Source organism: Galeopterus variegatus, unplaced genomic scaffold (genome assembly GCF_000696425.1).
Source record: "Galeopterus variegatus unplaced genomic scaffold, G_variegatus-3.0.2 Scaffold276, whole genome shotgun sequence".
NCBI lineage: Eukaryota > Metazoa > Chordata > Mammalia > Dermoptera > Cynocephalidae > Galeopterus > Galeopterus variegatus.
In genome coordinates this window covers 403,977-419,422 of record NW_007726387.1, presented here as the reverse complement: position 1 = coordinate 419,422, position 15,446 = coordinate 403,977, and the positions used below count along the sequence as shown (strand labels likewise).

Genomic DNA, 15,446 nt, shown 5'->3' with positions numbered 1-15,446 from the left:
GGGACTGCCTCTTCAGCAAATGGTGCTGGGAGAACTGGATATCCATATGCAGGAGAATGAAACTAGACCCATACCTCTCACCATATACTAAAATCAACTCAAAATGGATTAAAGAATTAAATATACACCCTGAAACAATAAAACTTCTTAAAGAAAACATAGGAGAAACACTTCAGTAAGTAGGGCTGGGTAGAGACTTCATGAATACTCCTTAAAAGCATGGGCAACCAAAGGAAAAATAAACAAATGGGATTATATCAAACTAAAAAGCTTCTGCACAGCAAAAGAAACAATAGAGTTAAAAGACAGCCAGCAGAGTGGGAGAAAATATTTGCAAAATATACATCTGACAAAGGATTAATATCCAGAATATACAAGGAACTCAAACAACTTTACAAGAAAAAAACAAGTAATCCGATTAAAAAATGGGCAAAAGAGCTAAACAGGCATTTCTCAAAGGAAGATATACGAGTGGCCAACAGACACATGAAAAATGCTCAACATCAATCAGCATTCGGGAAATGCAAATCAAAACCACACTGAGATACGATCTCACCCCAGTTAGGATGGCTGATATCCAAAAGACTGTGAATGATAAATGCTGGAGAGGTTGCAGAGAAAAAGGAACTCTCGTACATTGTTGGTGTGACTGCAAAATGGTGCAGCCTCTATGGAAAATGGTATGGAGGTCCCTCAAACAATTGCAGATAGATCTACCGTATTGTGGGTTTTTTTAATTCTCTTTTGTTTCTTGTGCATTCTTTCATAAGTTTGGCTTTGGATCTTGTTGCCTTATATCTTATATGTGTAAAGAAATATATTACAAATTTTAATGTTGCAGATTGAGCACAGGATTTTTCTGAACACAATAACACTTTCAAGTAAAATGAATAAACTTTTGTATGAACAGGTGTGGCAAAACATGTTGGTGATGCCCTCAAGGAACATGCTTCCAGATCATCTCCAAAGATTTGCACTATTGGAATAGCTCCATGGGGAGTAATCGAAAACAGAAATGACCTTGTTGGGAGAGATGTAAGAATGATTTTTACATAAAATTATAGCAGGAACTGTGCAAGTCACCTTAAAATATTCATGATCATACCATCTTTTCAAATTAAGTTTTAAACTATTTTCCTGTGATTTTCTTCTGACCCTTTTGAAAATGCATTTATAAATATAATTAATTGTTATGATGGAGTTGGTGCATTTTGAATTTTGTCTTTTGTGTATAAAATTATTTGACACATTTTCCATAGGGTATCAGTCTTTATAATTAGATTTTTGATTACATGACATTAAAAATTAATTTTATTGTCACTAAGAGTAGGAATCAAATGCTATCATTTTATTTGAATGGTTAATGATATTTGAATTAGCTATAAATATTTATTGAGACCATTAAAAAGGAAATACTGAATTATAACAATCACTTTCAGGTGTTATTAAATTTCTGATACTGCTTTAAAGATTCTCCTTATGGCTAGAAAAATAGCAATGTGACAGTTTTATTGCTTCTTTTCAGTGTACTTTATGTTACAGTTTGTTCACTTTATAACCTGATAATAGTTTTTCTTTGCACTATTTTTTTTACATTTATTTTTTGCTTCTCCCTTTACATGTGTTGATGAAATATATAATTTTTTAATAAGGGTCAAGATGTAATTGTGTGGTTCAACCGTTTATTGATTAATCTTCCTCAGCTGCTTAAAAGCTTATGCTTTTTGATATATTCTCTATCATTTTCTATTTATTTATATAAGTACAATAGAATTTTACATCTTACTTATTTTTAGATTATTTTAAAATTTATTTTATATTAGGTTTAATCCTGCCCACTAACTCTTATGTTTGCAATTGTTTAGGTGGTTGCTCCTTATCAAACCTTATTGAATCCCCTGAGCAAATTGAATGTTCTGAATAATCTGCATTCCCATTTCATATTGGTGGATGATGGCACTGTTGGAAAGTATGGGGCAGAAGTCAGATTGAGAAGAGAACTTGAAAAAACTATTAATCAGCAAAGAATTCATGCTAGTAAGAGTCACAAAATTGTTACTGTTGAGATTATTCTGGGCTGTATTAATAGCCAGCAACATTCTAGAAAGGTAGAATGTTCTTTGAAGTGCTCTTTTCCTTACATAGCAAGATAACATATGAAACAACCAAGAATGGGTAGTCTTAGACAAAATAATGAGACCTAGGAAAAGAAGTCTCAGTCCAAATAGAGTAATCAGGTGTTGAGATCAAAATCAAAAAGTTTCATTGAAAGCTTTGTTGCTATTGTAACCCTATTGCAGCCCAAGAAATTCACAAATATTCTTAATGTTTGATATATTCTAATACATAGCTTCAAAATCCAAGATTGAAAAGTAAAAGGAAAAACTCCACTTTATAGGTATCATTGTTTGGCAGATGTATCTTAAAAGTTGGTATTCTTAGGACTGATTTTCCTTTCCAACCATAGCTGAACTTTTTAGTTCAACACCTAGGTTTATAACCCTAGGACGCCAAGAACGTGAGCTCTATGACGGAGTAAAATAGAAATACAAAATTACAGAACAGTGCTTTCAGATTTTGGTGGAGTCAGGGCATTTGCTAAAAATTAGCAATGTTTTATAATCCTTCAGTTACCACTCTTTTGTATTTTCTCACTGTACTACAGGTTGTTGTAATAAAAAAAGTTGATATTCTGTTGCTCTTTTAGAGATCTTGGAATTTTATTGATCAGTTGCATTTATGTAATTCTAACACTGATTTCTATATTAGAGTCTCAGTGCATTTGAAATCAGAAATATACATTGAAAAATGAATAAAAATAGACATACAATAGAAAAGCAGATCTTGTATGTTAGAAGTTCAACTAATACAGTATTAAAAGGAAACTAAGGGCTAGCCAGTTGGCTCAGTTGATTAGAGTGCTGTGTTATAATACCAAGGTCAAGAGTTTGGATCCCCTTACTGGCCAACTGCCCCACCCCCACCCCCCAAAAAAGGCAAACTAAAAAATATATTGGTATTATGAATTTCTTGTCAAGAGCTCAGTTTAGTAAAATATACAAAACAGTTTACTTTTCAGTGAATATATAAGTTCCCTGGTGTGTGTGCTAAGTTATATATATATTGGGTTTTCTAACTTTTGTCATTTAAAGTAGACTATAAATTAGTGACAAAGTAATTTCTTCAGGAAATTATTTATTTATGCAAGACTTGTATGTTGAGTGCTTAAAGTGAAGTCAACAGTCTAGTAAGAAATTGTTTTGACTTTTGATTTTAATTTTTTTATTTAGTAAAAAATAAGATTAAATTACTGAATTTTGCCTAATTTTTTAGGAATTGGCCAGGGTGTCCCTGTGGTGGCACTTATATTTGAGGGTGGGCCAAATGTTATCCTCACAGTTCTGGAATACCTTCAGGAAAGTCCCCCTGTTCCAGTAGTTGTATGTGAAGGAACAGGCAGAGCTGCAGATCTACTAGCATATATTCATAAACAAACAGAAGAAGGAGGGTAAGTGTATGAGTATAACAGATTTTTAATAACATTATTAAAGAGGCTTGTGGTTTTTAAAATATTGGATTCCTTTCAGTGTTTTATGAACATTAAAATTTCAAGCTTAATACCGTACTTTGTTAAGGTTTAAGGAAATAGCCTGTCTCTTAAGTTATTGGAGTGGATACAACCATCTTCATGGAAGATGGTTTGCAAGATTTGTCAAACACAGAAGCACATATCTTTTGACCCAGTAGTGCCATTTCTGGGAATTGTACCTACAGATGTACAGCTGTGAAATAACATGTGTGAAATTACTCATTATAAGGCCATTTTTAAAAGCTTGGGACAAGGTAGAACATCTATCAGAAAGGGACTAAACAAATAAATTATGGTATATATGTACAAAGTAGAATAGTTTATAGCTGAGTAAGGATGGTGTCTGTATACTAGATTTGGGAAGATTACCAAAATATGTATGTGGAAACAGGAAGATGTAGAGTAGCATGTGTATTATGCCACTTTTTACGTAGAAAAAAAGGAGAGGGGTGATTATTTGTATATATAGAAAGAGATCTTGAAAGCTTTCCAGTTAGTAATGATTCCTGAAAACAGTTGAGATGGAACTGGGCAGTTGAAAGACAGTGGGAAAGAGACTTACACTATGAATTTTTATATTTGTGTTTTTATATTTTCTACTATATTTATGAGCCATGTAAAATGTACTACCTGTTCAAAAAAAGAAAAGTGTGAATGTGCTGATGTTTAAGACTTCTTGGTGAAATACTCCTTTATACACCATAGTATCTTAAAGTTATCTTAATACCTTATAAAATGTGAGTACTAACATTGCAACACATTCTTTATAAAAAAAATTCATAAAGTAATTCAGAGAGAAAAATCACTCCATTCCATTTTTTCCCCTTAAGACTTACAGTGGGAGTCTCAGGAAGAAGAAAATAATTTTGCCCAAGGTCAAATATTTCGTATTAATATAGTATCTCCAGAGGTCTTGTATGGATCAACCTGTTCTTCATATTGATCCTACAAAATAATGGAAGAGGAAATCAGTAAATTAAGTTATATTTGCTCTTATTCCAGGAATCTTCCTGATGCAGCAGAGCCTGATATTATTTCAACCATCAAAAAAACATTTAACTTTGGCCAGAGCGAAGCAGTTCATTTATTTCAAACACTGATGGAGTGCATGAAAAGAAAGGAGCTTGTAAGCACATTTCAGCAGGATAAGTCTTTTTATTTCTTTCAGAGTACATTCTAAATTTGTGAAATACTTTTTTTTTTTTTCCTTTTTTGTCTTTTTTTTTTACTGACCGGTAACGGGATCACAGCCCTCGGCCTCGTGCCCGCACCACAGAGTACATTCTAAATTTGTGAAATACTTTTTTTTTTTTTCCTTTTTTGTCTTTTTTTTTTTACTGACCGGTAACGGGATCACAGCCCTCGGCCTCGTGCCCGCACCGTGCTCAGCCAGTGAGCGGGAACTGGTCTCTACATGGGATCCGAACCCTCGGCGGGAGCACCGCCGCACTCCCAAGCAGCGTACTCTCCAGTGCGCCACTGGGCCAGCCCTAAATTTGTGAAATACTTTTGTTTTTAATTTGGATTTTAAATTTTTACATTTTTTTTAACCATGTAAAGATATGACTTATTGGTCTGTTCAAGCTGAGGGGTATCATAGGAGGAGGATTATAGGTTTTTTTAATATGGTATTGAAACTATATTTGCATTTCATATTTGCTCTTCTGTTTTACAAAGAGTCTCATAACTAGGTCTCCACAGATTATGTCTAATATAAGGAAGAACTGTAAAGAGTTAATGGCTTCTCTAATAAAATATTTGGAAAAAATTTTAAACAGTTTTACTCTGAGTGCTTAAGCCTATTAAAGTGCTGCTTAGTTTTAATCACATAACCACGGGCATAAGTTTTCAGAGTTAAAATTTTTTAACAGCTCTATAAATAGGTGATAACACAATTTGATTTGCTTTCATTGCAAGTTTTTGTATGCTATCAAATGACATTAGTTGAAAACTTTGTATCGAGGTCATAATAGTAATCTTTTTTACTGTATGAAAAATGTTGTTAAATAAAAACTTGTGAAATGGTGTTACGTTTCAACTAATTTAAAGGCATTTGCAATAAAAGGATTGAACAAACATTTCTTATTCAAGAATACATGTGTTAATTTGAATGAATAAGTGTTCATTCTGTGAAAAGAAAAGCAGATTTACTCTAGTAGGTATTCTATAGCCTGAGCCCGTAAGTTCCTTACTTTTGTAAAGGACCTAAGATAGGTCAAAAAAAATGAATGTAATATAAAATCAAATATTCTGAGTATACTTGCCATTTTATTAGGTAAATAATAAAATCTTCTAATTTTCTGGGGTTTTTTTGGTTGAAGTGAAGTTATTTTCTGAACCCCCCCCCCAATACATATATATTTTTCCCTCAGATAGTTTGAAATTACTGTTTTATGATGCCTTTGTTTTAAAAATGTAAAGTCGTAATATTATGAATTAATCTTTAAATAGATCACTGTTTTCCACATTGGATCTGATGAACATCAAGATATAGATGTAGCAATACTTACTGCACTGCTAAAAGGTAAGCTTTTTAAAAAAATGTTTTTATTTGTAAGATCTTTATAGCCTATTTATGTAAGATAAGACTTTGTAATTTGGCTGAATGCTTGGGAAGTGAATATTTTTCAGTAATTCAAGAATGTGTCACATTCTTAATCAGCAGAAAAATAAGTGTTTAAAGGTAATAAGATATTGATAGAAGCTAAAGGTAGGATTCTTAAACACATTGTTTTCATTCTGAGCGGAATATTTGAAAACTAGTAGTGTCTTCTAGGACTAAGAGATCAATGCACATGCACATTGAACTGTTTTCCTCTCAATATCTCACCAAAGACATCCAACTGATATAATGTTACTGTGGAAAATCTTTTCAAAAATTAGAAACTAGAATCGTGTTCCATCCGGGTACCTGAAAGTCAAAGTATGCAGTGATGTGGCAGGACCAGGGGAGGAAGACACTGTCTTGTTATTCAGAAGAATTTCCCAAATATTAGACCGCAATAAATTGCCAGTACATCAAGCATTTAAAGAATACTATAATAAAATATATTTACATCATTTCGGGATCAAAAGATCATAAGTGATAGGAAACCTAGAAACCATAAAAAGATCAGTAAATGGGATTGCATAAAAATAAAAAATAACATTTCAAGACAGCAGCATATACATGTAGTATTTGCCATATATGAGTATTTTCTGTGTGCTAGAGACTGTGATGAAGTGATTTACATTGTTTATCTCATTTTATCCTTACAGCAGCCCTAAAGGGTAGATTTCCTATTATGTTCCTCATTTTATACATAAGGAAACTAGGGAATAGAAATGTTAAATTGGGGGGCCGGCCCGGTGGCGCACTGCTACAGTGCGCCGCTTGGGAGCGCGGTGGCGCTCCCACCGAGGGTTCGGATCCCACATGCGGACCGGTTCCCGCTCACTGGCTGAGCGAGGTGTGGGGGCAACACCGAGGGTTGCGATCCCATTGCCGGTCCCGGTCCGGGCGCGACACTGAGGGTTGCGATCCATTGCCGGACACGAAAAAAGACAAAAAGGAAAAAAAAAAAAAGAAATGTTAAATTGGGAGAATCATACAAAGTTGTTATAGATTAATAAAAAATATGAGTACCTCATGGAAAAATAGGTCGGCATTTATGTAAAACATGTTAACAGAAGAATCCAGATGCTTGGAGAAAATGTGGAAAGATGGCCAATATTATAGTAAAAAAGTAAAAATACATTTAATTAAAAAGAAGCTTTTCTCCCCCACTCCTGGCACGTAGAGAAATGGATATTCTTATACCCCTGGTGGATGGTATAAGCTTTCTGAAATATATTTTTGGAGTATATCAAAAGCCCTAAATTATATATCCTTGTACCCAGCAATTTGGCTTCTAGAAAATCATCCTATTTAAGTAATCAAATGTGCACAAAAATATACTCTAAAAAATTCAAAATAACCTGAATATCCACTAGTTGGACTATTTGTTGAATAAATTGTGGTTCAACTTTAAAAGGCATTAAAGAGGTTAATATACATAAAAGGTATTAATATATATAAGGAAAACTAAGGTATGATATTAAGGTACATAAATCAGACTACTGAACACTTTGTATAGTATGGTCCCATTTTTGAATAAACAACTATATATGTATAAATTTATATATGTACAGAAAAGCACCTGAAAGGATATTTTTGAGAATCCTAACAGTATTCTTTCTGTGATACATACACATTTTGTTTTCTTCTCATTTTTCTGCATTCTGAATTGTATGCAATGAATGAGGTCGTGTCCTTTCTCTAGTTGGAAAATAAAAGTCCTCAACCCTGGTGTTAATCTTATCTCTCTGAGGCAGGCTAGTTCTGAAGGGTGGCTGACACTAGCCATGTAAGTTAATTAAAGGGTGGTAGGGAGATTTCATTAGTGTTCACATTTTAATGGAGACAAATTAATCAAACTTGTCAACTATTTTCTTTATTTGATTAGGCACTAATGCATCTGCATTTGACCAGCTCATCCTTACATTGGCGTGGGATAGAGTTGACATTGCCAAAAGTCATGTATTTGTTTATGGACAGCAGTGGCTGGTATGTAAATAATCTATATACACAATATAATTAAATTAAACTAAGTAATAACAGAGTATTTGCTGGAACTATGACCTGACTTGACATCTTTCTGCCGAAAGTGCAAAATTAGTTTAGTAATTTTCACAACATCAGATCCATTTAGAATTTATTAAGTTATATTTGCCTCTTGAGAAAACCTTGTTTTTTAAAATAGGGTATGTAGATCCCTAAAAATCCTTGAACTGAAAGAAACCTTGGAATTTATGCTCTTTGTTCAAGAGAACACATTTTAGTGTTCTCTCAAATGTTTAGACCTTTTCCATCTTCATCTTCCCCATCCCACTAAATGGGAACAACTTCTTCCCAGTTTCTAAGATGAGAAACTTTAGTGTCATCTTTTACTTTTCTCTTCTTCATATTCCAGTCTAATTCCATCTGTAAATCTTATCAGATATACTTTCACATATCCAATTTTATCATCCTTCCAGTCTCTCATCATTCTTCTGTTGTGTTATTTCAGTAGCATCCATTTTGGTTTTCCTACTCTGAAAAAGTAGGAAAGTTTCCTGTCTTTGAAGCTTGCTACAGACAGATGATGGATCACATCACATTTACCCAGAGCACAATCCAGAGCCCTTATGATGGCCTATAAGGTTTTACAGCATCTGCTCCATTACTCTCTTCTACTTTTTATGCTACCACTCTCTCCTTTGCTGTGTTTTATCTAGCCTTGTTGGCCTTCTTGCTGTTCTTTGAACATATCAAGCATGCTTTGTACTTGCTATTCTCTTAGTCTAGAACATTCTCTCCTCCGTATCCACATGGGCTAACTTCCTCATATCTTTTCTGGCCTCTTGCTAAATGTCTCCTCTTCACACTTTCTCTGTCTAACCGATGTTAATAGCATCCCACTATGGCAGCATATCATGTGTTCTTCCCTGCCATTTTTTTCTCTCTAGCATTTATCATGATATGACAAACCATATACATTTAGCTATTTATTATTTATTTTTCTACTCCTGGAAAGTAAAAAAACATTTTCGGATCCCAGACTAGTTTGTTTGTTTATTTTTGGTAATGTTACTTCTTAAAAAATTTTATCATTTATTTGTACATATTTGTGGGGTGAAGTGTGTTGTTTTAATGCATGAGTATACTGTACATTGATTCACTCAGGGTAGATAGCATAACTTCGAACCCTTTAATCTATGACTTCCTTGCACCTCCTCCTCTCTGGCCATTGGTAACCATTATTGTGCTCTCTACTTCTGTGAGAACCACTTATTGGTGTTTTTTTTTTTTTTTTTTTTAAGATTTTACATATGAGTAAGGTCATGTGATATTTGTCTTTCTGTGCCTGGCTTACTTCACTTAACATGATGGTCTTCAGTTCCATCTGTGTTGCTGCAAATGACAGGATTTCATTTTCTTTAATAGTTGCATAGTATTAACATTGTTTATATATACCACAGTTTTTTTATCCATTCATCCACTGATGGGCATTTAGGTTGATTCCATCTCTTGTTGTGTTGCAGTGAACATGGGAATGCAGGTGTCTCTTTGATATATTGATTTCATTTCTTTTCAATATATACCCAGAACTGGGATTACTAGGTCATAAGGTAGTTCAGTTTTTAGCTCTGTGAGGAATCTCCATACTGTTTCCACAATGGCTGTACTGATTTACTTTCCCACCAGCAATGCAGGAGAGTTCCCTTTTCTCCACATTTGTTATTTTCTGACTTTTTTTTTTTTTTTTTGGGTAGCTATCTCGTACAGGATCCAAACCCTTCTCCTTGGTTTTACCAGCACCACTCTCTAACCAGTTGAGCTAACTGGCCAGCCCTGTCTTTTTTATAATAGCCATCCTAATTTGAGTAAGGTAATATCTCATTGTGGTTTTGATTTGCATTTCACTGACGATTAGTGATTTGGGGCATTTTTTTCGTATGCCTGTTGGCTATTTGGCCCCTTTTTTGAAAATCATCTAGCTATAAATGCATGGATTTATTTCTGTCCTCTCTATTCTGTTGCATTGGTCAATGTTTCTGTTTTTATGTCAGCACCATGCTGTTTTGGTTACTATAGCTTTATAGTATATTTTGAAATCAGGTAATATGATGCCTCCAACTTTGTTCTTTTTGTTTAAGAAAAATTACTTTGGCTGTACAGGGTTATTCGTGGTTTTATATACATTTTTGTTTTTTCTGTTTCTGTGAAGAATGTCATTGGTATTTTGACAGGAATTGCGTTTTGAAAGTATAGATTGCTTTGCGTAATATGGACATTTTGATGATATTAATTTTTCCAGCTGATGAACAGGAGTATCTTCCCATTTATTTCTTCTTGTATTTCTTTCATCAATATGTTATAGTTTTTGTTGGAGAGGTCTTTTACCTCCAGATTAAATTTATTCCTATGTATTTCATATTTTGGGTAGCTGTTGTGAATGGGATTATGTTCTTGGTTCCTTCTTCAGTTATTTCAGCTCTTATCTTATAGGAGCACTGTTGATTTTTGTGTGTTGATTTTGTATCTAGCCACTTACTGAATTCATTTATTCTGGTAATTTATGGTGGAGTCTTTAGGGCTTCTATGTATATGTTCATGTCATCTGCAAATAGGGATAGAATGCTCTTTACTGCTCTCTCTTATTGTGCTGGCTAGAACTTCCAGTACTATGTTGGATAAGAATGGGGAAAGTAGACATCCTTTTCTTATTCTGGATCTTAGAGGAAAAGCTTTTTACTTTTGTCTGTTCAGTTAGGTATTACTGTGGATTTGTCATATATGGCTTTTATTGCACTGAAGCACATTCCTTCCTAGAAAGTAAATTTTACTTGGGGAAGAGTATTTTTCAGTTTTGTTTACTGTTGTATTCACAGCCTGGCATATAAAGCCTTGATAAATTTTTGTTACATGTTTGAGTCAGTAGGAGGCTGGATAAATTAAATGTTCATTTGTATTTTGGAGTATTACCAGCCTTTATAGAAGATGAGCTAGATCTTTCATTTTTTAATTTTTTTGGCAGTTGGTACAGGGATTCAAACCCTCGACCCTGGCATTATAACACTGTTCTCTAACCAACTGAGCTAATTGGCCATCCTGAATGAGCTAGATCATTTTTATAAGCATAGTAAATGTGAGCAGCAGCTTCCAGAAAGTTTGCAATAGTATAATCTTAATTGTGGCAAATTCTCTCTATGAATGTACTATTCATGCGTATCTACATGTTCTGTGTGATCGTAGTGCCTTTTTAGAACTGTTAACATGGGATATGTCTGGAGAGATGAGGGCCAGAAGAGAGAAAGTTATTTTGTTATAAGAAAACAAAACAAAAGTTATAACATTTTGTGGTGTTTGACTGTTTTTAAAAAAACCATGGGAATGTATTTCTTATATAACAATAAAAAAAATTAATTTAGTTACTTCCCTTCCTTGTGGTACTGCAGAGGAAGTAATTGGTGTTAATCAGTTGTAGCAAAACTCAAAACTGTAAACCAACCTTTTATTCCCTTGAATAATTTCGTTGGATTTTTGCTCTCCTCAGATATGTGAAGGCTTGGATGAAGGCTTCATCTAATGTGTATATGTGGTTTCTCTCATGGATTTGTTCTGCTTTACTTTTTTCCTTCTTGATTGCCAGGAGTTGAGTATGCATTGAGTGAATGAAGAAATGCTGCTTACAAAGCAGATACATTTTTTTAACTGCACCTTTTTTTCTCAGATATGAAAATTTAGTCAAGCTTTGTTTTTCTACGGCAGTGGTTATAGACCCAGTCCGATAGAATGCTCTTTTTTTAAAAACAAGAATTTTGTTATGCCGCCTTTTATTATGCTAAAATGAAATTTCATAAGTACTACAAAAATAAATTTTAAAAAACAAATGAATATAATGTCCTATTGTAATAAGACAAAGAAAAGTGATTTATAATAAAAAAAAATGAATATTTTAGTGTGAAGATGTTCAAGAATGGCAACATAAAAGATGTAATAAGACAAGTGCTTGCACTTACTATACATAGAATCAGTGTAAATGCTACAGTTTTTCATGCAAACTAATACAGGTATCTTGTTGGTAACTTAAATACTGTGAGAAACAGAAGAACATCCCTTGCAGGTACAGAACAGGGAAAGAGAAGAGAGAGGGACCAAATGGGCACTAAAGTAATTTTGTGTGTGTGTGTGTGTGTGTGTGTGTGTGTGTGTGTGTGTGTATTGATGGGCACTAAAGTAATTGTGTGTGTGTGTGTGTGTATTGGCAGCTGTCCAACACAGAGGTCAAACCCTGGATGTTTGTGTTATCAGAACCGCACTGTAACCAACTGAGTTAACCAAGAGTAACTTCAGACTGTTAATGTTAGAATAAGTAATAACAAATCAGTTATTTATATGTGATAAGAGAAAGAAGAAAATAATCTTAAGTAAAATAGGAATAACATGTCATGATAAATAACAGGCTGCTGATGTAGAGAAAATGAATATTCCGTCGTTTTAAGTTAGGCCTTATTTTTAAGTGTAATGTCAAAATATTTTGTTATGACAGAACTGAGAGTAGTGAAAAAATATGGAAAACATACGTTATATCTTGAAATCACGTCATGTATAAGGCATACATTTCATCAGGATGCACTTTAAAAAGATCTTGGAGACCATATCCTTTGCTAGGTGATGGAAACCAAGAATAGACAGGAGAAAGAAATGATAATACAAGCTGCTATAGAAAAGTTATGTAGTTGTGTAGTAAACTTCTGAAGACAGATCAGAACAAGACTGTAAAATAACCGATTAAAAATTAGTAATTTTGATATTGATTTTTGCCATGAAGATTTTCTTATGTGGTACCAAAATATTAAAAATAATCAGAAGCAATGATAAGAGATATTAAAACAATCTTTATTGATGATACTCAGTGAAATCCCTATTTTTCATGTGTCTCCACTAATTTGCCAGTATTTGATTAAGAAGTCTGTTGAAAAGTTTATAAAATAGGCTCTAAAAATATACAAAGGACAGGTACAAATACTGACCAATACAGATGTGTTATATTATACTCAAATGACAGGTTGTATTGCTGTCTAGAAATGTGATTTTTACCTAATAGTGAATCATTTCTGTTAAAGTTCTAAAGAAAACTAATTACAGTCTAGCCTGACTTTAGTAGTTGTATTTTTGGAAAATTCGTTATAGAACAAAAACCATAACAGAATATTTTGTGTTCACATGTGAAGCAGAATTACTGGTTTTTCACTAAGGAGCATCTAACAAGATAATAGAAAGTTGTGTGAGATGTAAGACAGTTCCTTTGTGAGCAGGATTGTCCAGCATATTGCATGATTTCTGGTATCCCTTGACTCTACCCATTAAATGTTAGTAATGGCCCCTAACTATTGAAATGATCCCCCCCAAAAACCTAAATGTTGAGAATCATTGCCCTAAGGTATTTTTTCCCCCAAATTTAATTGATGATGGATTTTTGGGGTTTTTTTCCCCCAAATAACACTTCATCTCCTACAGCAATAGTGTTTATAGAATATTCTCTGGGGAATAGTGTTCTATAGAAGTCTTTTATCTATTCCCTTAATACCTTAAGTCTAGCCTTTTACTATTTTGCATCTTTCTAATTTTGTTCTAAAACTTTCTGAAATTTGTTTTGGGAACAAATAGGTGTAAATCCTAAGGACTTACATTTAGGAGTGTTTGTATAATTAGAATATGTGAAATACATTTATTAATTTTGATGCTCTTTTAGGTTGGATCCTTGGAACAAGCTATGCTTGATGCTCTTGTAATGGATAGAGTTGCATTTGTAAAACTTCTTATTGAAAATGGAGTAAGCATGCATAAATTCCTTACCATTCCGAGACTAGAAGAACTTTACAACACTGTAAGTCTATGCTGAAATTCTTTATTTACCAAGTTTTATTATCTTTTGGAAATGTCATTTTATGCGAACATATCCATTCCTATTGGTAAAGACTTAAATGTCTTGCTTGGTTATATGGAAAAATTATAGTCAGTCTTAGTATGGATTGGTTGTATGGCAGTCTGAAACCCTTTCCCTGTGTTTTGGAGTCCTTCCCTATTACCATAGCCACATAGGAAAGAGACATAGTCTATCAGCCCTATTCTCCCTTTCCCTCCCCTCATCCCTTTTAAAATATAGGATCAACTTCTTAATTATAGGGTTGGGGCTGGTTGGTTAGCTCAGTTGGTTAGAGCACTGCTTTGTAACACCAAGGTCAAGAGTTTGGCACCTGATACCAGCCAGCTGCCAAAAAAAAAAAAAAAAAGTTAAATTTATAGGGTGCTTATCCTTCTTTTCACTCTTTTGTCTAATGGAAAAATTAAACATTACCTTTTCCTCCTTTTTGTTTTTTACACTCATGGTTTTGACCTTATGGTGTCCCCCTATTAGCTTACATCTTGTTTTTCATATTTCTTGTAAAGGGCTTCTGAAGACTTGTTATTCCCATCACAAAGCTTTTCTCATTTCATTTCAAATTTCATGTCACTAGCATTGGAGAGGGTAAATACTACCCTCCTTAGTGGTTTTCCATGTTACTAGTATGAATTTAATTGAGCTATACTTTGAGGAACACTGTGACCAAATCCTAGTTTTCTACCTTTGACTTCTCTGCAAAGCTGTGCCTATTCATTCATCTTTTTCTACCTATTTTTCTGCATTTCATTCCTAATGTCTATGTACTACTCAGTCATCTCTAGCCTTTATTACTTTGGTAATCTAATCATGTTGTGATCTTTTCTTAAATCACTTCTTTAATTATTTTTGTAATGACATATTTTACTATATCCTTCCCCAGTTTAAATACCTTTGATGGCTCCCCAATGTATACATAATAGTACCTAAACCCTTATCTTAATTTTCAAAAATCTCTATATTTTGCTCCCAGCTACCTTTCTCACTTGGCCTTTTTTTACTCCCCCACCTCCCTAAATGCTAGGTGTTTCAACTACAAGGTCTACCTACTATTTCCTAAAAATATAAGCTTTTTTAAAAAAGCATTTGCTACTTTACATAGTGCTGATTTTTCTTCCAGCTACTCCTGGTGTATGGAAATTTTATTCATTGTTTAGAACTTAGCTCAAATGCCATGCCACTGCTTCCATGAAGTCCAGTAGAATAGTTAAGTACAACTATATCTTCCCCTGTGGATTGTGTATTTCTTTTCAGTAGGGATTATATCTTTATTTTCCCCCATTTTTTCCTTTAATAGTGTCTAGCACAGTTACATTGAACTTTGTTGGCATTCTCCTGTCTCTAGTGAA

At 33.7% G+C, this 15,446-nt stretch overlaps 1 protein-coding gene across 1 annotated transcript in view; it reads left to right on the top strand.

The window, feature by feature from the left end:
* TRPM7 (transient receptor potential cation channel, subfamily M, member 7) overlaps window positions 1–15,446 on the top strand; it is a 118,326-nt gene that overhangs the window by 44,188 nt on the left and 58,692 nt on the right. Inside the window, exons 6-12 of the mRNA XM_008566921.1 lie at window positions 911–1,035; window positions 1,866–2,037; window positions 3,334–3,508; window positions 4,592–4,715; window positions 6,041–6,113; window positions 8,074–8,174; window positions 13,909–14,043. Of these exons, the coding sequence (XP_008565143.1) occupies window positions 911–1,035; window positions 1,866–2,037; window positions 3,334–3,508; window positions 4,592–4,715; window positions 6,041–6,113; window positions 8,074–8,174; window positions 13,909–14,043 (905 nt within the window). The remainder of the gene's footprint in view (window positions 1–910; window positions 1,036–1,865; window positions 2,038–3,333; window positions 3,509–4,591; window positions 4,716–6,040; window positions 6,114–8,073; window positions 8,175–13,908; window positions 14,044–15,446) is intronic.